General features: G+C 42.3%; 1 protein-coding gene across 7 annotated transcripts in view; it reads right to left on the reverse strand.

Annotated features, from left to right (window-relative positions):
• tjp1a (tight junction protein 1a) overlaps positions 1-24,841 on the reverse strand; it is an 86,199-nt gene that overhangs the window by 34,113 nt on the left and 27,245 nt on the right. For all 7 annotated transcript variants that reach the window (XM_055662830.1, XM_055662834.1, XM_055662827.1 and 4 more), the window contains 4 exons: positions 9,533-9,589; positions 6,824-6,948; positions 4,868-4,970; positions 1,547-1,835 (listed from right to left, as the gene is read on the reverse strand). In XM_055662830.1, the coding sequence (XP_055518805.1) occupies positions 1,547-1,835; positions 4,868-4,970; positions 6,824-6,948; positions 9,533-9,589 (574 nt within the window). The remainder of the gene's footprint in view (positions 1-1,546; positions 1,836-4,867; positions 4,971-6,823; positions 6,949-9,532; positions 9,590-24,841) is intronic.

Here is a 24,841-nt window from a genome sequence, read left to right on the forward strand (position 1 = left end):
GTCATTATAATTTAAATGCTATCCAAGTTGGTTGTAAAATAACTTCTTGTGGAATGCAACGTAAAATAGGCCATATCAAATCAGTAAATGTTAAACTGCAGATCCTGGAAATAGCAATGTAGAACAAAGTATACAAATCAGGAAGCGGTACATCAGGGAGGCGGTACAGGAGCCTCAGGTCTCGTACTAGTACAACAACACTATCACATTGCTGAAGTCGGAGTCCCGCCGATAGATTTCTCCAGTCTCTCCGTCCACATTGTTTGCTTATTCTGTATTTTTATTTCTATATTGCACTATTACTACGGACTGACGCTAAACTGCATTTCGTTGTACCCATACTTGTATCTGTGCAATGATAATAAAGTTGAATTGAATTGAATTGAACAATGTGGAACTGCCGCCAATTACCATTGGAATTTCTTAATTGCAATAGTTCAACAATTTAAATCTTCACGAGTAGATTCAAACTCGTGTTCCAGTCTTGTGACAGGACCATTACCAACATCATAAATATCCATGCAAGCCCGTGTGGCCTGACCGCGGCAAGGCCAGACATCGTGAAAACTTGCCTCAAGCATGTGGACACTCCATTCACAACCGATTACACAGCTCAGTATGAACAAAGTGACATCATGCTTACAAACCAGATTGTTGAAAACTGATTCAAACTCCAGAGCACACAGAAAGCAATGAAACAAAACCTCAGCGCAGTGAGCCAACTGCTCGTCTTCCATTGTAACATCTATCCCTTGCACCACAAACACCTCCAGAGTGAACCCTCCTCCTCCTCCAAACAGCCCACACTGGCTGCTAGTAGTTTGCCCAAATGAAGGACATCAAAGCTAGGTACAATCCTGTTTCTACAATTCTGGTCTGGCCTGATGTGCAAAAGCCTTTACAGCTATGGTGTTGGACAGGACCAATCAAGCACAATATCCCTTTCCAGAGACAGCCACATAAAGCTGGAGTAACTCAGCAGGACAGGCAGCATCTCTGGGTGGGTGACGTTTCTTCAGTCTGAAGGGTCTCGATCCGAAACGTCACCCATTCCTTCTCTCCAGAGATGCTGCCTGTCCTGCTGATTTACTCCAGAATTTTGTGTCTATCGTGGGTATAAACCAGCATCTGCAGTACCTTCCTACAATCTCCTCTTCCAGTTTTATTATCCAAGGCCAATTAGAGCCAGATGTAAAATAGAGAAACTAGGAATTGCAGATGCTGGCTTACAAAAAAAAGACAAAGAGCTAGAATAACTTAACATGCTGTATCTCTGGAGAACATGGGTAGTGACGATTTAGGTCAGGACCCTTCTAAGATATAGGTTCAGACATTTTGGATCGGAACCCTTTTTTAGACATGCAGTCAGTAGTTCAACTCATCTTGTTACGAATGGTCATAAACCTCTACAAGAAAATCTAAAGCTTACTAGTAACGTAACTTTTATTCTATTGCTCAGCTTTGGTGATATTTTCAGTCAGACCAATATACTAAATGCATGATCTCCACGCGAGATATGTGCAGCTATTATTTCAGATGTACACACCTTCACTCTTTCTTGACTTTACCAATGTCACTTTAATGGGTTTAGGTGGGAGATGTGAAGACACCGATCGTCGCTCTGATCTTGGTGACAAGCTTCTCTCTCGATCTTCATGCCTCCCAATCTTCTTCTCATTCCTCCTCCCGACATAAGGACTCCGCCCACTTCGTCCACTTCTACGATCATGAACCTCCTCGTCTTCAAAACTATCTTCCTCAGGCTCCGATACAGGCGGTCGATCCGGCTCTGCTCGAGTCACCGGCATCTGAATTTTCCTTTTCCTCCTGATCGTCTGCAAGTATTTAAAAACAGCAGGTTATCAGAACCTAAGCATTAACTACTTCCATTTTTACTGAGTTAGTTTGGAATTCCTGTCAATAGACAATAGGTGCAGGAGTAGGCCATTTGGCCCTTCGAGCCAGCACCGCCATTCAATGTGATCATGGCTGATCATCCCCAATCAGTACCCCGTTCCTGCCTTCTCCCCATATCTCCTGACTCCGCTATTTTTAAGAGCCCTATCTAGCTCTCTCTTGAAAGCATCCAGAGAACCCACCTCCACCGCCCTCCGAGGCAGAGAATTCCACAGACTCACCACTCTCTGTGAGAAAAAGTGTTTCCTCGTCTCCATTCTAAATGGCTTACATCTTATTCTTAAACTGTGGCCCCTGGTTCTGGACTCCCGCAACATCGGGAACATGTTTCCTGCCTCTATCGTGTCCAAACCCTTAACAATCTTATATGTTTCAATGAAATTCCCTCTCATCCTTCTAAACTCCAGAGTGTACAAGCCCAGCTGCTCCATTTTCTCAGCATATGACAGTCCCGCCATCCCGGGAATTAGCCATGTAAACCTACGGTGCACTCCCTCAATAGCAAGAATGTCCAATGGTGTAGTTTTGGTCCCCTAAAATAGCAAAAATTAGGGGACCAAAGCTGTACACAATACTCCAGGTGTGGTCTCGCTAGGGCTCTGTACAACCGCAGGAGGTCCTCTTTGCTCCTATATTCGATTTATCTTGTTATAAAGGCTAACATGCCATTTGCTTTCTTTGCTGCCTGCTGTACCTGCATGCTCACTTTCATACAAGGACCCCCAGAACCCGTTGTACTTCCCCTTTTCCCAACTTGACGCAATTTAGATAGTCGCCACTGTTGCAAATACTCTAACCCACATGAGTAAACTATGGGGGAAGTCCTACTCCAGAAACCGGGTACACATTTCAAGACTTCACTCCAATGAAGCATTGATGTAGTGCTGCATGCTTTCATTTCAAACATTAAACCAGAGCCCCCTCTGCTCTCTCCTGTAGGTATAACGGATGTCACTGTTTTTTTGTGCCATCTGTCTCATGCTCTGTGCTTCAGCCCATAATCATCAGAATGCAGAAGAGCTTATCTATTCGCACAAAATATACACTGAGATGAGAGGACAATTTTGTCATCTGGTAACCATGGCTTCGTGGAAAAATAAAAATTAAATCTGAGAAATTTCAAAGTTACAGAAAACAAAAAAGAAAATGTAATTTTGCAACTTCATAGATGAATACTGATCCTTACCTGAGGAAATACACTAATTGAAATAGGAGGTGTTTATACAGGTAAATTAATAAGAAAGGTTTAGAGGGATTTGGGCCAAATGTAGGCAAATGGGAATCATTCAAGTAGGCATGGTGGGCCAAAGGACTGCTTCCCGACCACATGACCCTTAAGAATTGCCATAAAATAATAATTTATAGTGGAAAATGCATCATTGTATGGATATGATGACAGTGAAACAATATAGAACAACTTTGGAAAAATAACAATATCTGCATTAACTTGTCCAAACACCAGCTCCAGCATGATCTTAACTGAAAAGAAACAATTTGATATATTTGGTGCTGTCTCATAGTTCTAGCAACCTAGATTCTGATGGTATCTGTGTGAAGATTACACATTCTCTCCGACTGGCGATATAGTGAACAGTGAAGGATGTTCATTTAAGATTACAACAGGATCTTGATCAACTGGACCAATGGGCCAGGGAATGGCAGATGGAGTTTAATTCAGATAAATACATGGTGTTGCGTTTTGGAAAGGCTAATCAGGGTGAGTAGGGCCCAGGGGTGCAGGCACATCATTCCTTAAAAATGGTGACAGAGGCAGACAGGGCGAAGGATGTATTTAGCAAGCTTGCCTTGATCAGTCAGTACATTGAGTACAGTATTTAGAGTTGTGTCATCATGTTACAGCTGTTTCAAGACGTTGGTAAGGCCACATATGGAGTACTAATTCTAATTGTCCTGCTACAAGAAGGATGTCATTACATTGGAAAGGGAGCAAAAAGAGATATGAGAGTCCCTTACCAGGACTGGAGGGTTTGAGAGATAAGGAGAGCTGGAGAGGCGAGGTCCTTTTTCACTGGAGCATGGGAGGTTGAAGGGTGACCTACTAAAAAGTGTATAATATCATTATAGATATATATAAAGATAAAATAGATGGCCAAATACATTTCCACAAAGGCAGGAGAGTCTAGAACTACAGGGCACAAATTTAAGGTGAAAACGGAAAGATTTACAAGGGACTGCAGTGGCAACTTTTTCCATACGGAGGACGTGTAAATGGAATGAGCTTTTAATGGACACTGTAGGACTGGATACAATTATGAAGTTTTAAAATAAACTTGGACTGGTACAAGTATGGGAAAGGCCAGCAGCTGGCAAGTGGGACTAGCTCGGTTAGGTAACTTGGTGGGTATGGACAAGTTGGGTCGAAGGGCTTGTTTTTCCATGCTCCGTGATAATGCGTGCTCACTCCAGGTGCTCCAGTTTAACTCCACTCCAAAATAAATGCTTGGTGACAGGCTAATTGGCCACAGTGAATTACACCAGTCAGTGGCAGGAAAATCGTCAGGGGGGAACGGAGGGCGGGGGGGGAGGGGAGAGATCACTTACATGCACAACTGAGAGAAGTTTAATGGGGAACAGGATTGCCTTGAGAACTGGCACTGCCTTGAGAACGCAATGGCCCATTTGGCTTTGAGCGTCACATGGAGGCACAAATGTGAAAATTGAGTATATTCAATACTGGATCATGTGTCATCTCCATTACTCTGTTCCACTGATAACTGTTCATTGAACAATTGGTCAGTTGCATTCATTTCCCAAATTTTAAAACTAAAATGCACAATATTATGTTCGGTCCTGATAAATGCAATATGTTTTTTGGAATAAATATGAATGTCAATGGATTGATTGTTACATGTTGGCCCATGTTACCTTTTACCACAAAAACAGGTTTCACCTCCCATTTTGAAATAACATACTTTATGATTCAACTTACAATTTTTGCATTCTTTCCACTTTTCCGCAGCTGCTGGACCGCAAATGCATGTTCCACGTTATCCATTGAAACACCATTAACCATGGCAACCCGGTCATTTTCACTGGGAGAGAAAAAACGCTTGATGAAAATGGGGCCTCTGTGCCGACAACCAATTTATAAAAAGTAAGTACTCCATCTCTTCAGCATCAGATTTCTATTTGTAGATGAGATTCTGGGTTTGATTAAGCAGAACAAGATCTCTATAAACAAATTCTTCAAACAATGGCTATTTAAAGGTCTTTTCTGGATTAGGAGGATTCATCCTTTATTTAAATTAATGGAATTTTTAGATCAACATTTGAACTAAATGAAGCAACTCTTGAGTCATGTGTGAAACAAGACTGCCCATTTCAACCCAAACTACTTTTAAAATGACTGCACACAGTTTGCTATAAAATTGACAACCAGAACAGAGAAATGTGCCCTTTGCCCAGGGAAGAATAGGATGCTTCGGCCTAACAACTGTTCTGAGTTCCACTTCACAAAACTTCTTATCTTTAATTTCAAAGGCATTTTAAGATGTGAACCTCATGCCTTTAAGGGAGGGGAAGAAAAAGACTGGAGTCAGAATGTCTGGCAGACAAAAGTCTGCAGATCCTGGAATGTCCTCCAAAAACCAGAACGTTGGAAAGGCCGTCGTAAAGAGGCAGCAGAGAGGGTCGAGTCAACAGTAGCAAGTCGGATAGAGGTGAGGAAGGGTTGACTGGCAGATGTCAGGTGGGCAGGGGGAAAGGTGAAGATAGTGACAGAGGAATGGAAGGGGACAAGTGGAGAATACAAGGCTGCAGATTCAGGAATTTACCACGGCAAAGTGAATCGAGATGGAATGAGAAACAGAGGCAGATGGGAACTACAGAGGAAGGGGAGGGGTGAGCAGTATATCAGGGAAGAAGGGGTTGGTCAAACTTGCGATTATTTTCTCTAGAATGGAGTTTGAGGGGAGAATTGATGGAAATACATAAAATTGGGAGAGGCATAGATAGAGTGGGTAGAAAATCAGAACCTTTTTTCCCCAGGATGGAAGTGGCAAAGTCAAGAGGGCAAAGCTTTAAGGTCAGATGGAGTAAATTTAAAGATGTGGGGACATGTTTTTTTTTTGAGTGGTGGTTGCCTGGAATGCACTGCCAGGGGTGATGGTGGAAGCAGATACAATATGGCATTTACGAGGCATTTAAACAAGCACATGGATACGCTGGGAATTAAGTGAGAGGGATCGTGTGCAAAGGGAGTTTAATTCGGCATCATGATCAACACAGAGATTCAAAGGGCCCGTTTCTGTGCTTCATGTTTGATGAATTAAGAGTTGACCAGGTGGTGAGGGCCTGGAGTCACATTTAGGGCAGACCCTAGGTAAGGAAAATAGATAATGGGTGTAGGAGTAGGCCATTCGGTAGCCAGCACCGCCATTCAATGTGATCATCCACAATCAGTACCCCGTTCCTGCCTTCTCCCCATAATCCCTGACTGCTATCTTTAAGAGACCAGAGAACCGGCCTCCACCGCCCTCTGAGGCAGAGAATTCCACAGGCTCACAACTCCGTGAAAAAGTGTTTCCTCATCTACGTTCTAAATGGCTCTCATCCTTCTAAATTCCAGAGTATTCAAGCCCAGCCACTCGATTCTCTCAGCATATGACTGTCCCGCCATCCCAAGACTGACTTCCTCCCCTGGAGGACGTGTACTAGATGGGTTTTTGTAACAATTGTTCATTCTTTAATTATTACTACGGCTGGATAATGTTTCAAATTCCAAATAAACCCGAGGACAGTTCAGGATGGGCAATAAATGTTGGCGTAACCTATTGCAGCTCAGATCCTGGAAAATCAGAAAAAACGGAATGCCAATTCCTGTCTGTCGCATCACATTGAATACTTAAGCGACACGTTCATGAGATAGTGTAGTTTCCTGACTTACTGCAGCAAGCCTTCAGCTGGTCCTCCTTTCAAAACATCTGAAATGACTATGGAGGTTTCCCCACTCTGGAAGTGGGGGTTATCCTTCCCTCCTGATATCGCAATTCCAAATCCAAAGCCAGGAGCCTGAAATTTAAAGACATATCTCACTCACCGCATGTGATCAAAACAGTAGTAAATGGCAGATAAACTAAAAATGCTCACACTAAAACAAAAATAATTTAATTGTCCTTGATAATCTTACTCTGAATGAACACAGCAACTTAGATGCATTCAAAACAGAGAATACAGGAAGCACTCATCAGATTAGGTAACATCAGTGGGAGAAAGCAGATTTGACATTTTGAGCCAAGGACACTTCAGAATAGAAACGTGATAAAACAAGCATGTTAAATTGCAAGAGGGAAAGAGCTGCAGAGAACGGAAGGAAAGTCTGTGAAGGAACCCAAGACCAAGACACAAGTGGTTACCAACGGGCTTCTAGAGCTTGCCCTGCCATCACACTTGATCATGGCTGATAACTATAATCCCCTTTCACTCCCCACACTCTCTTATAGTTTAAATGCCTAGTGTTAAAGTCCACAAGCTCTGCGGTCGAAGCACTAACTCAACAATCCTCGGCAAAGGATTGCCCGCTGCGCGATGGTAAGTCCCCGCCGTGCTTGCGGCTTAAAGCTCCAGGCCGGTCTCCAGGAAAGGCCACACCAATCCAGTTGTTAGGCCATGGGGAGGGGACAGAGATGTGACATGAAGAAAGATCACATCTCCGTCGAGGTAAGTGAGATTGGTAACATACACAACAGGATGTAACAAATCACAAAACATTTACAGGAGGCCATTTTGCCCATCATCCACAACAGTCAGAAGACAGCCTTGTTCCCTGTCTGCAAATGCGTATGTCTCTTTAAAGAACCTCTCTGCCTCCACCACCCTATCAGGCAGCAAATTTCAGACCACCTTCTGGGGAAATAACGTTTTTCTTCTAATGCAATTCAATCTTTCTACCAATCACTTAAAATCTAAACCCTCTTATTTTAGATCTCTCTGCCAAGACATATAGGTCCTTCCTTCTTTCCTCTCTCAAGGTCAGGCATGATTTCTCCTGCCCTCTATCAGGCCATCAGGCCTCGTATCTTCCCAAAACAGAGATCCGTCACGTTTCTGTCAATTATTGCTCTCTTCCTCTCGGCGGAAAGTGCAGGCAGATAAGAACTGGCCTTCGCATGGAACTAGCCTGCACCCTCAAAAACCTTTGTTTTGTTTACAGCGTAGAAACAGGGTCTTCTGGCCACCGAGTCTGCTCCGACCAACAATCACCCTGTACACTAGTTCTATCCTACACACCAGGGACAATTTTACAAGCAGCCAATTAACCTACAAACCTGCACCTCTTTGAAATATGGGAGGAAACCGGAGCACCCGGAAAAAACACACATGGTCACAAGGAGAATGTACAACCCCGTACAGACAGTACCCAGAATCAGTATCGAACCCGGGTCTCTGGCACTACATGGCAGCAACTCTACCACTGTTCCACGGTGCTGAAACTACCTTTGTGTTGATTCTTCTCACTTTCTTCAAATCAAAGGCATAGACGTGGGCATTTGCTACTTTTGTCTGTTTGTTTGCTGTGTAAACACTTGGCTCCAAACGTACTCCAACAACACTCCCCAAGTCTGAAGAAGGGTCTTGACCCGAAACGTCATCCATTCCTTCTCTCCAGAGATGCTGCCTGACCCGTTGAGTTATTCCAGCTTTTTGTGTCTATCCCCAATTCTGTCTTTGCCACAGAGACAACGACATTGTACATGCCTTCTACACCCATGCAGAACTCAATTTCAACTTCATCATTCAACCTTCAGTCACTTGGGCCACCTCTGGCACTTCTCTCCCCTTTCTTGATTGCTCCACATCCATCTCAGGAGACAGATTATTCACAGACGGCTTCTACGCACCCACCAACTCCCACAGCTATCTTAACTGCACCTCGCTGGGATGAAATCCCTTTCTCACAGTCTTGTCTTTGCTGCATCTCCACTCTAGGATATAGATGTTCCCCATTCTTCATAGATTCCTCTCAGTTTCCCACAGCTCCGTTCTTGCACATACCCCTCCCTCCAAGCAGAACAATGATAGTTCCCCTGGTCCTAACCTTTCATTCCATCGGCCTCTGCATCTAACATCTTATTCTACAATATCTAGCAGCATCAATACAATCCACCATCAGTCACATCTTCAGATCCTGCCCCTTCCAGCTTTCCACACAGACCGCTTTCTCATCACTCCTTAGTTCAATCATCCGTCCCCGCCATCTCTCAGGCACTTTCCCCTGCAAATGCACCTCCTCCCTCATCTCCATTCAGGAACTCGAACAGATCTTCCAGGTGAGACAGAGGTTTAGTCTACACTAGGGCACAATCATCTGACTCGACTAAGAGGAGCATTAAACTATAACATCCCAGAGTGTTTTGTTTGATTTTCCCACCTCAAATTTAATTGCTACCTCTCTGGCACCTATTACGCATAGTCTGGACTGGATTTGGTTGAAATGGCATGCTTACTGAACATTTACACACAGTCTCCATCATTAGGTTAAAGGTATAACATTTATCCATTTGCAGCTTTGCAGCACCTGGTGCTCATCTGTTATACGCACGGATCCTCAATAACCTAGTGTTCACTGGATAATCAGATAGAGCCAACGACTCACCCTGTGAAGCGTGGCTGTCTGCTGTTCCCATATCACCGTCTCCTCCATGACTGTGTTCTAGAATACAAGAGAATGCCAACATATTTAGCAAGTGTTCATAGTTCCATTAATTCAGAAGTAGAAAATAAATGAACATCCAGCCATAAATGCAGTCAATGGACAAACGCACTTAAAAGTCGATACTTGAAATTAGACTTAGGCCTGCTAGAAAATACTGTTTTCACTGCAATCTCTCTCACACACACGGGACAGAATTTTAGGGGAACTCCACTGATTACACTACTAATGAACAGATTGCTTATAACCGAATATTTATAATCTGTGCTATTCTTCCACTGGCTTCATGTTTCTTACTTTCTTTGGTGGCCCTACTGAGGAAACATTGCAAACTTCAAAAAACTAGAAGGGGATACTAGTTAAAACATCTGCTCTGCTACAGCTGCTCACTTTCATTACCTTTCCTACTCTCCACCCCCTCCCACAACTCCACTATTCCAATAAACAAATCTCCCCAAACTGCACACAACAGGAATTCCAACCATTTTACCCAATGCCCTCCATTCCCATCAGAGTAGACCAGGGCCTTCAATCTCCAACCCGATTTATTCTCTTCAATAAAGGTTCCTGCACTCTTGTGCAATGGTCTTTTCTACACTCTGTCTTTAGCTTCTCTCCCTCAAGTCCATCGGGTGAGCTTACATGGAACAGAATACTATTCAATGTCAGTATTGCAGATCATATCAAGCACCTTCAATGCAACTCTGTTCACACCCAAGGTGCATGAATGCTTTGACATATCAAAAAAAAGCTTTGAGTTTACAAAGTGTTTGCATTGCTCTGTAAAGATGCTGGACAAATTCAAGATTTATAATTTTCTTCAAATGTAAAATCATTTCCATCCCAGATTTGTTTTAAATGGAAGAGATAAGAGATATGAATAAAGAGGGAGGTTTTGAGGTGTGGTGTCTTCTACTGGGCTAGATAACAGCAAACACTTTGTATTTTCTTTAAATCCTCATGATTCAGTATGAAACCCACAACTCAGTAATAATTTAGAAACAAGGAACTGCAGATGCTGGTTTACAAAAGTGCTGGAGTATCTCAGTGGGTCAGGCAGTATCTCAGGAGAACATGAATAGGTGATGTTTTGGGTTGGGGCAACACTGCCAGAAGCACAGCTCGCAACTAGCAAGAAATACAATTCAACTTTCTCCATAGTCACTTTTCAAAGTCACGAGCACACTAGATTAACAAAGGTTTACATGTCTATATGAAGCACAGTTGGTAACTACATCCTTGCATTTAGAGAAATAAAAAGTTGAATGCTTTAGGAAGTGATTAAAATCATTTTATGGCCTTGAGATAAAGTACACAACTTGACCATTTCCTCCTGCATCAATTTGACATGGAGGAAAAAGTCAAATACCCTTTCTTAATTCCAATCCTTCTCTCCAGAGATGCTGCCTGTCCCGCTGAATTACTCCAGCATTTTGTGTCTACCCTTTCTCAATTGCTTGAACTGCTTCATGGGACCACTAATTCTTTTTCCATTTGGCAAGGAAGCCAGTAGAGCACAAAGTAAAGCTTCCACGCAACACCCGTCCCTCCTCAGCCTAGCAGGAATCACAAGCCCTGGAAACAGAGCCCTCCTTCACTAACGTCACCCATTCCGTCTCTCCAGAGGTGCTGCCTGTCCCGCTGAGTTGCTCCAGATTTTTGTGTCTATCTTCTAAACATTTATTAGCTGGCTGCACCTCAATATTTTCCTTGAATAACATGTGTAGGCTACAGGTCGACAATGACTGTAATTTAAGTATATTATGTGGATTTCATACAAGATACCACAACGTTTGCTTTAATTGTTATTCTGCCAGCACCAAAAATATTGCTGAGACACTCCATTTGGTGCGATTCTGACTGGCTCATGTGATCAACTACAATCTTTGTCACAAATCAGTGGAGTCAGACAGATTAGTGCTGTAAACATCACTGGCATTTAGCATCCTGCTTCAGTAACAGGCAGATCATACAGCATGCTGCACAAACACGATTTTAAAATAATTACCACTCATTTCAAAAAAGCACAAGGAAGACAAGCCAACACAGCAACTTTATGGCATCAAAACAACCTCCTTATGCTAGATTCCAGACAGACAGTGTCATGAGAGAACCACTCCCAGTACAAATAGGACCTGGATTGACCAGTTTGAGCAGAGTGAACAGACCAAATCAATTATGGGGCCAAATCTCTTTCTGCTTATTCTCAATTTCATTGGGATTCATAATAAATTAGGAACCCATTTGCAAAATTAATTGAAGCTCCCATATCTCAGACAAATCCAACCCATGCCATGGCCTCTGAGCATAGGCCTGTGCAACTGTAGAATATTCAGCACTGCCAGCAAAACGCACAAATTATATCAAGATGCTGAAAAACCATCAGAAACGAACAATGGAGAGAATGTGTAAGCTCCTAGCACGTGCCAACTCCACAGCAGGGATACAGAATCTTTATACGGTTTAATCTCACTACAAAGCAGCAAGCTCTTTCAAGAAATAAACGGTGCCTGCATTATTTTTAAATCTCCAGAAGGCATTTCATCAGTTTCACATTAAAAGTTACTGCAGAAAATAAAAGCTCCTGGTGATGTTTGATACGTTGGCATCATTAGAAGAGTGAATGTCTCTGGGATCAGGAGGCATAAATAGGACTTTGTCTGGCTGTATTTTCAGAGTATAATATCAGAGTATAATTTTTATTTTAACTCCAACATGTTGTTTAAAATGTTTCTCTCCATGATAATTTAATTTGTCACAATGGTTTCTCTTTCATTCTTCACCTGTAAATTATGTTCTTAGTCTGAGAGTCAAGAGTTACACCCCCAGGTCCTTCCTAACCCTCCAACCTCTCACCTTAAACCGATGATGTCTTGCCCGAGACACCATTATCTTGGGTAAAAAGATTCTTACCATCTACCCCATCAATTCACATCATAATTTTAGATACCTCTATCATTTCAACCCTTTGCTCCAAGGAAAACAACCCCAGCTATCCAATCTCCCCTTAACCGTAAGCTTCCAATACACAACATCCTAGTGAATATTCCCTGCTTCCTCTACAGAGCAAACTGCAGAAGTGCACACAATACTCCAAGTACGTTTTAACCAACATTTTATAATGTTGGAAGACATTTCAGCTGTTACAATCGTTTGTTCATCTGCACATGTCCCATGCAGTCTTAGCTACTCCATACTGAAATAAACAATTTCAAATAAGCTGTCTTTCGAGTTTGTATCAGAATTGGGCTGTCAAAGGTCAAACTTTAAGATTAACAGTAAAATTCTAATTATAGACCTAATTTTATAATATTACATGAATATTAAAAGATCCCAAGCATTTGGCACTGGCTGTCTAGGAGGAACTATCCAGCACTCCCTTCCACTCACCAGGAGACCTTGGGACCCACGCTCCTCCCTCCCTTGAAATTTACTAGGATCTTGTTGTCCATGTTCCCCATTCGCATTTATGCGGTTGAATGGAAAATCTATTATTTGTCGCATTCTGAAATGTTCCAGAATATCACTGTTCTCTTGCCATATGCACATGTATGAGCTGCAAGTACAATGAAAATCTTGTTGGCCACTGCACATGCACGACAATCACCTCCCCGGTCTTTTTCCATGGCAAACTGAAATTGGCCAGTAGAGTTGATAGGAGTACAAAAGTCTCCATTCAATAGACAAAATGAGGCAAGGAGTTTTAATTTTGCCCCTGGGGGGGGGTAAGAAAGTTGAAGTGAAAAATTATACTCACAGTAATCCTGCACCTTATAATTAGCAAAACTTTAATTTATTATAAGCAGTAGCCACACAAAGACTTGTTCAATGTATTTATCACTTTTAACTTATCCAGGGCATGGTGAATCCATCGAGAAGGAAGTGCCATTCAGTGGCTTACAGCTGCTAAAAAGCTACCTCTAACCATCAACTAATTTTGCCAAAGCGCCCATGGTTGAAGTTTGTGTTTTGCAGATAAAGGAATTGCATTTCTCACATCAGTGCAGTAAGCAAAGCTGCCTCTAGGTTTGAAGTCCAAAGCCAAGCTGCAGGTTTACAATAACCATGTCACCATGCCAATATCAGCAAGCATCTAAACAAGTAGCAGTGTATGGGATCAACCGCAGCATCACAATCTCAGCATGTTCTTCAAGTCAATCACAAATAAATCAGGCAACAGGTCCCCTATTAAATTCACATATCCGCACCAAAATCATATTCTAACTCTGTCAAGGTATCATTTTTATTTAACTGAAACAATTAAATCTCACCCAAACAGAAGTTGAATTTCCAATGTGTTGGAAGGAGATTGTAGTTGGCATGATTAACAGGTCCATAGTTGCCTAAGATTACAACAGAATTTAATCAACTGGAAGAGTGCGGCAATAATTGCCAGATTTAATTTAACTCTGACAAGTATGAAGTGTTGCATTTTGATAAATTAAGCCAGGACAGAACTTGCACAGTAAGTACCAGGGCACTGAGAGTGTAGAACAGAGAATCACACAGGAGATAAGGCTATCAACTGACGTCTATTATAAACTTGACTGCCACAACTATCTAGACTACACTGCCTCCCACCCTGCTTCCTGCAAAGACCCTAGCCCCTGCTCCCAATTCCTCCGTCTAAGCCTCATCTGTGCCCATGAAAAATATGTGTTCCATACCAGGACATCAGCGACATCCTCATTCTTTAGAGAACAGAGGTTCCCCTCTTCCATCATAGATGAGGCCTTCACACGTGTCTCCTCGGTACCAGACATAGACTGGGCGATCATTTCGCTGAACACCTTTGCTCACTCCACCCGAGCCAACCTAATCATCCAGTTTCCAAATACTTTAACTCCCCTTCCCATTTCCACACAGACCTTTCTGTTCTGGTGCTCCTCTAGTGACAGAGTGAGGCCAAATGCAAATATGAGGAATAGCTCCTCATATTTCATATGGGCAGCTGAAAACCCAGCGCTATAAATATTGAGTAGGAAAGAACTGCAGATGCTAGTTTAAATCGAAGGTAGACACAAAATGCTGGAGTACCTCAGCAGGACAGACGCCATCTCTGGAGAGAAGGGTGACATTTCAGGTCAAGACCCTTCTTCCGACTGATCCCGCTGAGTTACTCCAGCATTTTGTGTCTACCTTCAGTATTAATATTGATTTCTCTAATTTCAAATAACCCTTGCATTCCCTCTCCGTCCCTCCCCCACCCAAGTCGTCATACTAGCCTCAAAGTCATCTTGTTGAGTCTCATTGTCTGTAACTTGGTACAGCTAACAATGGCCTGTATCAGCGCTCCTTTTTTACATATCATTTGTTCTATATCTCTCTACATTGCCGTCAATTTCTCATTTCCCTTTCCCCTAACTCTCAGTCTTAAAGGTCTCGATCCAAAACGTCACCTATTCCTTTTCACCAGAAATGTTGTCTGACCCGCTGACTTACTCCAGCTTTTTAATGATACGATACAATAGAACTTCATTTATCCCAGGAGGGAAATTGATCTGCCAACAGTCATAAAAACAAAAAATACATGAAATGTGAAACTAAAGTGGAAAGGATTGGAGATGTGCCCATCAATGATTGGGGAGGGGAGGGGGGAGGGACATCAGTCTCAGTCTACCCCATAACAGAAGGGGGAGGAGTTGTACAATTTGATAGCCACATGGAAAAGGGATCTCCTGTATGGTTTGTTCTGCATCTTGGTGGAACCAGTCTATTGCTGAAGGTACTCCTCTGGTTGACCAGTGTGTCAAGGCGGGGGTGAGTTGTATTGTCCAGGATGCTCTGCAGTTTGGGAAGCATCCACCCCTCCAAGACCACTTCCTATGAATCCAACTCCACCCCCAGGACAGAGCCAGCCTTCCAGATAAGTTTGTTATTTCTATCCCCCTCCACCCTGCTGACCCCACACAAGGCAGCGAAGATGATGGCACTGGCTACCACCGACCGATTGGTAGAACATCTGCAGCATCTACCTGGAAATCTAGGTAGGGGGGGAGGGTGGACAGGGGCCCCACTATCAAATCTATTAAAAAACAGATTTAGATTGTTGGCCCAGTCCCGATTGCTCTCCCTCCCCAGGCCACTGGTCTTCTTGTAGCCTGTAATGCTCTTCAGCAGAACAACGGGGGATGTGTGGAGTGGTATGAAGTTTCAGCTTCCTCCTGTAGTCGCCCTTGCCTCGTCTCAGTCACATAGAAAATAGGTGCAGGAGGAGGCCATTCGGCCCTTCGAGCCAGCACCTCCATTCATTGTGATCATGGCTGATCTTCCCCTATCAATAACCCGTGCCTGCCTTCTCCCCATATCCCTGGACTCCACTAGCCCCTAGAGCTCTATCCAACTCTCTTAAATCCATCCAGTGACTTGGCCTCCACTGCCCTCTGTGGCAGGGAATTCCATAAATTCACAACTCACTGGGCGAAAAAGTTTTTTCTCACCTCAGTCTTAAATGACCTCCCCTTTATTCCCCATAGCATTTCACCTCCTCCCTGTCACCATTCCCGAAGGCCCTCCTCTTCTGAGAGGTACCTTCATGTCACTGGTGACAGCCCTTTGTGTCAATCTTTGGTTTAAGCCAGCATCTACAGTTCCTTCCTACACGTGAGAATATATCTAACTCTTCCTTAAAAAGGTTTGTTAATTCAATAGTTTTGATGTTTCAATGGTTATTTACATTTCACCAAATGACAAAGAATAATTTACTGTTTTTTGTAAATAAATCTAGTAATTAGTGGAATCCAAGTACTCCCATTGTACAATAAGATTTTTTTCATCTTGCACAAGTGACATTACGCAAGCTTTAGCTTGATGTGGACAAGCATCTTGCAGAGGATTCATTTAGGTAATATACAAAAAAGATCAACATTTTCCTTTAATTGAAGATCGATTGCTTTCCACAATAACAAAAACATTCAAGGCTGAAAACACGTGCACTCAATGACTGACAACATGCGAAGCAGATTTTAGAATAATTCCAACACAGCTTGTACATAGAACACCTGGATACATTTAACAATTAAATGAAATTTGCTTTGTTGATCTTCTGTACCCTAAAATCCTATTTACTGGCCCTCGTACAAATGGCAATTCCAACAACATGCCCGTCGAGATAATTCTTATCTTGGTTAACTCAATACAGATTAGTTATTGTAACTTCACACATTCCAGCCATAGTCATGTGACTAGGATGAAACTCAATGGGTGCAGCAGGAATGGAGTAACCAGTTACACTACAAAGCAACTGTTCCCCAGGTCAGCTCCACCCTGTGACCAGGATGGAAACTTTGATATTTCACATCCACATTTCTACCTTTTCAGGGGAAGGGCAAAAAGAGCAGCAAGGGGGAAAGCAACTAGAAGCACTATATGCACAATGGACTTCAAACTGAGATCTGCTGAGGCTAAATTATGACTGATTAACTTTTGTTTCATTTAGATTGCACAAATGGAACAAGAATTCGATGGAATGCAAAGCCTCCACTGGGTGTGAACCATGGTATTCAATCTGTTAGCCTGTGGTGATTGATGCAGTCAGAATGGCATGCAAAGGAACACACATCAGGAGGTTTATAAATCCCACTGGAGAGTAAAAAAAGCATTATACTCCTTCCAACTTGAACAATTCAAGTGCTTGGTTTACATCTATTCAATTGCAATTTCATGAAAACAGGTAGATTTCCAGCTACCCCATTTCATTAAAAAGTAAATTCAAGTCAATAGATCATTCTAATCTGCATGTTCCAATGCACACATTTTACACATGGTAATATTGTAATGTGGTTACTGATGTTTAATTTAAAAAATCCCTAACTTAAAATACATTCTATTGTTACAAAGGGTATTGACTTTTAATAGGTTTAGAATTAATTGTAGTGAAATCCTCATTAGGTTAGGTTCACTGTTGCGAATTACAACTAACCGCTTGCATTTCATAATTTTCATGCAAGCCTCTGCCCATCACATCCTTTTCCTCCCACAACCGTAATGGATGATAGACTATGGCCATGATGGTTGCCCTCTGATGCACAGTCCTATGTTCTCCCAGCAAATCTCAAGATTAGGAAAGAATGCAAAAAACAGGCATCAGACTTTAAAAATTAAAATGATAATTAAAATGATCAAAGTATGTGTGTTGGGAGCATTTTCAAATAACCAAGGATTGTCACTCAATACAGTGCTGATAGTTAAACATGAACAGGACACACTTGCAATACAAACCACAATGGATGTTTCGACTCAATGAAAGTGATGCGATTTACTTGGAGCAGCTTACTGCATGGGTATAAAATGTAACCTTACAAGGAACAGTCAGTTTCAGCAACTTTTGGCACATTGAATTGTGATAAACAATGATAAAGCACAGAAAACAGGATGGAGTTAAAAAAAAAGGCAATAACAGGAAAGATGCAGAATACATAAACATGAGACATCAGTAAGATAATTGTATTTCCCTGGGGTTTTAAGCTGCCAGGTATAACGTTATCCTGTAACAATACAGAAGAACACTCACTGGGTCCATGCCAGCTCCCAGCCGAGCAATCCCACTGATCCCATTTCCCACATCACTTCAACCTGTTCACTGCCACAGACACTCAACTCTCACCTAAGCCCTACATAACTTCATGAAGACCCCTTCACTCTTGTACTGTGCTAAGCTGGCATACAATCTCTATGTAGATTCATGTCCCCCATGTTATCCATATTACCCATTACATGCATTTTAAAATTTCCTGACATTGTGTACTATTTGGTAGCCTATAATAATTTCCAAGGTTTTCTGCCCTGTGCGTTCCACCCAAACTGATCCATGCTACTGAGGCAATTTCCCCTCGTATTGAACTCATTCCTTGTTAACAGTGCTATCCCATGTCCTTTCGTTGCTCCTGAATGTCAAATGGCCCAAATCATTCAGCTCTCACTTCTGGCGGCGTTTCAGTCATGCCAATTAGATCACATCCATTTCCTTCTATTTCTACCATTCATTCCTGTACTGTGTAACAACTCCTTCCTGCATTTAGCTACAGTACCTTTAACTTATCCTCAATAGTTTTTCATACTTTAACCTCTTCTCCTGAATGCTTTGTTGACTCTATTTAGTTACCCCCCCCCCCCCCCCCCCCCGCACCATCAAGGAGTTTGTATTTTTAGACCCAATGGCATTCTTCCCTCATCTGATTACTTGCAGTTGATTGCACAAATTTCAGTATAGTGCTCACTACACCTTAAAATTTCACCTTTACCATTAATCTTATCAGATACCTTCTCAAAATGCTGATAAATTTACTGTTTAATTACTGCATATGTTTTTAAAAAAAAGAACGCGCTCTAACTCTCCACATGTACAGTTGTGACATATAGCAATATTCCATCCGGACAAATAGGGGTTTCCAATACTCAACGTGCAGTGCAACTCATGAACCTACTGCCCTTCCCAAGTTTAACATGGAATATTAATCAGAAAGATCACAACTGATCTGATGGTAACCTCAACTCTGTAGTCTTGCTGTCCTCCTAGTAACCTTTCAATTCCCTGCTTATCTACCTTTACATTGAAACATTCAAAGGCTGACTGCCTCTTGAGCAAGTGCATTGCAAAGGCTCACAATTATAGCCAGTCACACAGCACTAAAACAGTCTCTTCAGCCCACCTCATCCACTGGACCCATCTATACTGGCCCCATGTACCCACATTTAGTCCATAGCTTTCTACTCCATGGGAACTCAAATGCTTCTTAATGTTGCAAGATCCTCAGAAAACAATTTGCCTCATCGCTCTTAAATGGGCCGCCTTTATTTGTAAACAGTGACCCCCGGTTCTAGGTTCTCACACAAGAGGAAACATCTCCACACCCACCTGTGATATCCCTCAGGATTATATGTTTCGATCAAGAAACCTCCCTGTAGTGTCATTCACATCAATTTCTGTCTTTTTCTAGCACTTGCCTTAGCAATAGTTAAAAAAAATAATTATTTACAGTAAATGAGAATTGAAAAACAAGAAGATTGATTTACACCAGATTTCTGGTAAGAAGACTGCAGGCCGTAAATTCCTTTGTAAAGTCAAGGGTCTCGCACCACAGTACTGATACAAACAACCAATTAGCAAAGTTATCTGCAGCCTGGAAGGAATGTCCTGATAACAATGTACTGTGTTTTGTGGTTCTACAGGGAAAGATTATGGATTGTCCAAACAAGCTCAATTTAAAATATTTATGAGGAACATGGAAAGAATTAACCAGCACTCCAAGTTTAGTTTTTAAACTTTGATGTTAGGAGCAATAAATAATTATAACAATAACAGATTTGCTTATCAGTGCTCTTTCATATCCCCCAAGCATTTCCTAATTTCTCTACAGGAAGCTACTTCACGTAGGAAAGTAACAACAGCCAAGAAACACACAATATTCAGCCATCTATTGAAATGTACAAAGCTCTCACCAGTCCTGACAAGGAAGATGTAGGGATGAGCTATGCCGCAGCTTGGGTGTTTGGAACTTACCCCGGCATTTTGTGTCTTTCTTCGGTGTAAACCAGCATCTGCAGTTCCTTCCTACACATGCAGTTTTACTTGGTCTGCTTTCAGGAGGCAAAGTGAAATCTCAACATTCTCTGCTCAGTAAGGCTGTAGAGCCTCAGTCATTGGGGACTGGTAAAGCGTGGGATACAAAGAGAATGGAGATATGGGGTTAATGCAGAAAAACAGTCCCAAGGGGAATTGTCAGCCATTATCTTACAGAACATCTTGACAGAGAATGCCTACTCCTGCCTCCAATGATGCAGCTTCCTTGGTTTCCACACCATAAATAAATTTGCAGCAATATTTCATCATTTACCACAAACCACGTTCACACTAATAATGTCTCAGGAAATCGGCAACCTGCACGGCACGGCAACGCAGCAGTAGAGTTGCTGCTTCACAGCGCCAGAGACCCAGGTACAATCTTGACTATGGGTGTTGTCTGTACAGAATTTACACGTTCTCCCTGTGACCGTGTGGGTTTTCCCCCAGGTGCTCCGTCCGGTTTCCTCCCACACTCCAAAGACATACAGGTTTCTTGGGTAATTGGCTCTGGTAAAATAAAAGTGCAAATTGTCCTATAAAAACATTGGAAACTGTTCCAAAAGCCTTTGACAGCAAGGCCATCAATGCCTCCCAGGGATGGGGATGCAGAACCATAGAAAATAGGTGCAGGAGGAGGCCATTCGGCCCTTCGAGCCAGCACCGCCATTCATTGTGATCATGGCTGATCGCCCCCTATCAATAACCCGTGCCTGCCTTCTCCCCATATCCCTTGACTCCACTAGCCCCGGACTGCAGTGGTCTGCTTCTCATATAGTTCTAAGTTCCCATCCCGTCCTGATGCAGCTTCTTGACCCAAAGCATCCATTATCCCTTTTCCTGCACAGATGCTGTCTGGCCTGCTGAGTTCCTCCGGCACGTTCTTTGTTGCTCCAAAATCCAGCAGCTACAGTGTCCTCTTGGAACTTCTGTTGAAGGGACAAGTTCAGCTGATGGGCTAAGGCTAAGCTATATAGCTGCTTGATTCATTACCTCAAAATTAGAGCCAGGCTTTTCAGATGTGGAGTAAACGCAGAAAGTGATAAAAGCTTGGAACTTGCTTCTGGAAACATTATATCAATTGATAATTTTAAATCAGAATTTGGTGGTTTTTGTAAAAAAGTTATTGACAAATGTGGAACAAATGCAGGAAACAACTAGGTTAAAGGTCAGCAATGATCTCATTGAATGACTGAAAACTTAGCCTTCAATTTTACATCAGTTTATGGATCTGTATCAAATTCTCTCTGACCTCAGTAATATTACATTACCAGTACATGTTATTCATACTGCAGACATTTTATCTAATTTGGAAAAAAACAGATCCCTGCAGAACATTTACAGTTCCATTTAAACAGAAATGATCAAACAATGTTTCCACTGTACTTCCAGAACACTATCAGTAACAGGCAGATAGCATAATTTTTCTCTGGGCAGAATTGCATTACTTTATCAAGAACGAGTTATGAACAACCCGACAGGCTATTCTCCTTTCCTTTAATTTGGCTCTCACCCTGCAGTTTTCAAAAGCACTACTTCACATGTTCAGTATTCTGTCGACTATACCAGAGTTCTCAAAATATTGGAATACGATAAAAAGGTCACTAATAAGTATGGTTTTTAATTTTCAACACCCTGCTGATGAGCCAAGGAGTATTGGGAAAGACATCCTCAAGTTCAAGTAAATTTATATTCAAATTGTGTTCCACGGGGCAATTTATAACTATATTTAAAAGACATTTTGACAGGTGCATGAATATGCGAGTAGGAAAGGTTGAGAAGAATACGGGCCAGGTGAGACTAGCATAGATGGAGCATCTTGGTCGACACTGGCAAGTTGGGCCGATGGGCCCATTTCTGCGCGGTATGGCTGACTCTAAAACCAAAAATAGGGCAAATAGACCAACTATGAGTCAAAAATGGCAGCCTGTAAATGTCCACAGGACATTTACAACGGACTACGCAACAGGTCAGGGTTACATAGATTGTATGCAAGTTCATTATTTTCTTGTTTCTATTCTGTACCTATAGATACCGAAATGTCAAGCATGTTATTCACAGACTTATCTGCTGCTTGTTTCCCTTATTCACCGAATGTTAACAAAAGCGGATAAAACTAATGGATTCAAATTGTGTGTTTTATGCACAGCCCATGAAAATGTCGGGGAGAGTGGTGACATTTTAAATGATGTTTCTCTTAAAACAGCCGTTTACAACCATTTCTCCTTATCAAGCCATTCCAGCATTGAGTAAGTCATTAGTTTCATTGCTGAGATTCCTGTCAATCATCGCTATTTCAAAGGAACTCTGGGAACTCCCGATCTTTATTAGACCCGATGCTGCCGGCTCAAGCTGTCAGTACTAACAAAGCCTGGTAGTCCAGAGAGAGTGGCAGCAGGTGTGGTTGAAACAAGGGGGGGGGTGGGGGGGGGGGGGGGGTCCTGCCTTCCTCCCCAATGCCTCCCAGACTTGAAAAGCTGAGTGCAAATGCTGCTGTTCTCAAAGCAGTTCTGGAACTGCTTTGTTCCCTGACTCACCTCACCCCACACAACCTGTGTTTCTCCATTTACTGTGTGGACCGTACAAAATCTTCAGGCAAAGGGAAAGGTGGCACTGATGTGACAGTCTGAGCCAATTCTGCTCCCATGCCTGGAATACCCATTCATGAAGGAAATTCACCTCTACCATCTTGTCAGTGGTCTATGCAGCTCAAGCTAACGCCAAGATGGCACTGAACAAATTGTACTCGGTCAGTAATTCCTTGCCCATTCGTCATCACCATGACTTCAACCAGGGCAACGTCAGAAACATACTCCCCAAATGCCATCAGTATGTTCTTCTATCCCTTGCAGGATGTTAACACTATTGACCATTGCTTCACCACCATCAAATATGTCTATCACCCCATCCCTCACCCTCATTTCACCCAATCTGACCATCAGTGGCTGCTGCTCCTTCCAGGTTAGACAGAGATTGAAACACGAGGCTCCAGCGTAGAGAGTAATACAGCACGGTCCCTGCCAGTAATGTCCTATACATTTCTTGACAGGTCAACTCTCTTGACAAGGTAAACTCTCAGAAAGTGGCCAACCCGCATGGAGCACCTGGACTGGTTCTGCAATTATGTGCAATTATCTGACTAGATTTGGCATATCCATGAGGTTACAGTCCGTAACCCAAACAGTTCACGTGGGTATGTGGCCACCAATTGAATACCCACATGTAGAAGATGCATGCAGCATCCCCACGGCTGCCAGCAAATTCATCCCACCAGTGTCCCAAAAGCTCATTCATATACACAGGCCTACATAAGTTGGGTGTTCGTAAACTGGAGAGAATAAAGGAAAATGTGTAAAGGGAATTTGAAAGGCATCTTGTTGCTTGCCAAACTCTGAAGATTTATCCGACTGGCAAAATACAGAGACACCAGGTAAATGTTTCTTTTTAAGCAAGGAATACTGAAGGCCCACAATCCAAAATATCCAAGACAAATAATAGAGTGTGTCAGTTTGGATCCAGATAAAATAGCAAAGTGGCAGCATATTTTGCAGGTGCAGATGGAAGAAGGCAGATTGTAGCCATGGTGTGAGCATTCGTCAGTCAGGGAGAGAGATAGCTACAGCACGGAAACAGGCCCATCAGCCCACCAAGTCCACCAGACACCATTTACAGTAATTCCAATCTAATTGCATTTACTCTTTCCCCATATTTATGTTGAACTTGCACATCCTCTCTGTTACAAAATAGCTTTTCTCTGGATGCTCTGGATTCTTTCCACATCCCACAGAATTGCTATTTGGTAAGTTAATTTCCCCTAATGTGTCATTGGGCGGTAAAGTCACTGGTGCTGAGGCAGCAGCTTCACTAACTGGACTGCCCATGTCTATGGCAAGTTGCTCTTATATGTTATATTTCTGCACCATTCACCTCAATGATAATTAAGCCAAGGTTAAGCAGTTATCACTGATCTAACTCATGGATAGCAGATGCCACAAATTATACACCTATTAAAATCTGTCAGAGACATTATACAGTTTTCATCACCCATTACAATAGTTCTTAAAGCAGTAGCAAAAAGTATGCACCCTCATCTGAGTAAATGGATCCTGCTTGACATTAGTAACGTCAAAACAGAAAAAAGAAAGCAGGCCAAAAAGCAGGGTGTTTTTGGGATGATTATTTGCTATTATTACCTGGTTTGACCTGTGTACATGCAGGCTCATATTGATGTGGTGATGCCCTCTGTAATGGCCCAGCAAATGCCTCAGACAAAGGTAAGTAAAAGGACAAAGTGGCAAAAAGTCAGTCTGCATTCCTGTTACTGGCACAAATACCAGACTCAAAAGCAATGCCTTCTACACTAAACTGATTTATTATGCTCCACTGACTGAATGAATTGCTATTGTTCAGTTAATAATGCCACCATTGCTTTTCAAAAAGCATCCTTGCCAGGTGAGGAAGAGAAAGAGTTGAATACCAATTTCAAACTGAAGAGACGTTAATCATTTGAAAATAGTTCTGGCAATAAACCTGAATACAGCCATTGCTGCCGATCAGTACAGTCCCGCCACCCTGGGATCTATTTCAACCTCGCTATTAGTCTTTATTGTACATTCTCCATGAACATGTAGGTGCTCCGGCTTCCTCTAGCATCCCAATAAGATGAGAGTTGAAAAGTTAATCAGACTCCT

The sequence above is a fragment of the Leucoraja erinacea genome, chromosome 36 (genome assembly GCF_028641065.1).
Source record: "Leucoraja erinacea ecotype New England chromosome 36, Leri_hhj_1, whole genome shotgun sequence".
Taxonomy (NCBI): Eukaryota; Metazoa; Chordata; class Chondrichthyes; order Rajiformes; family Rajidae; genus Leucoraja; species Leucoraja erinaceus.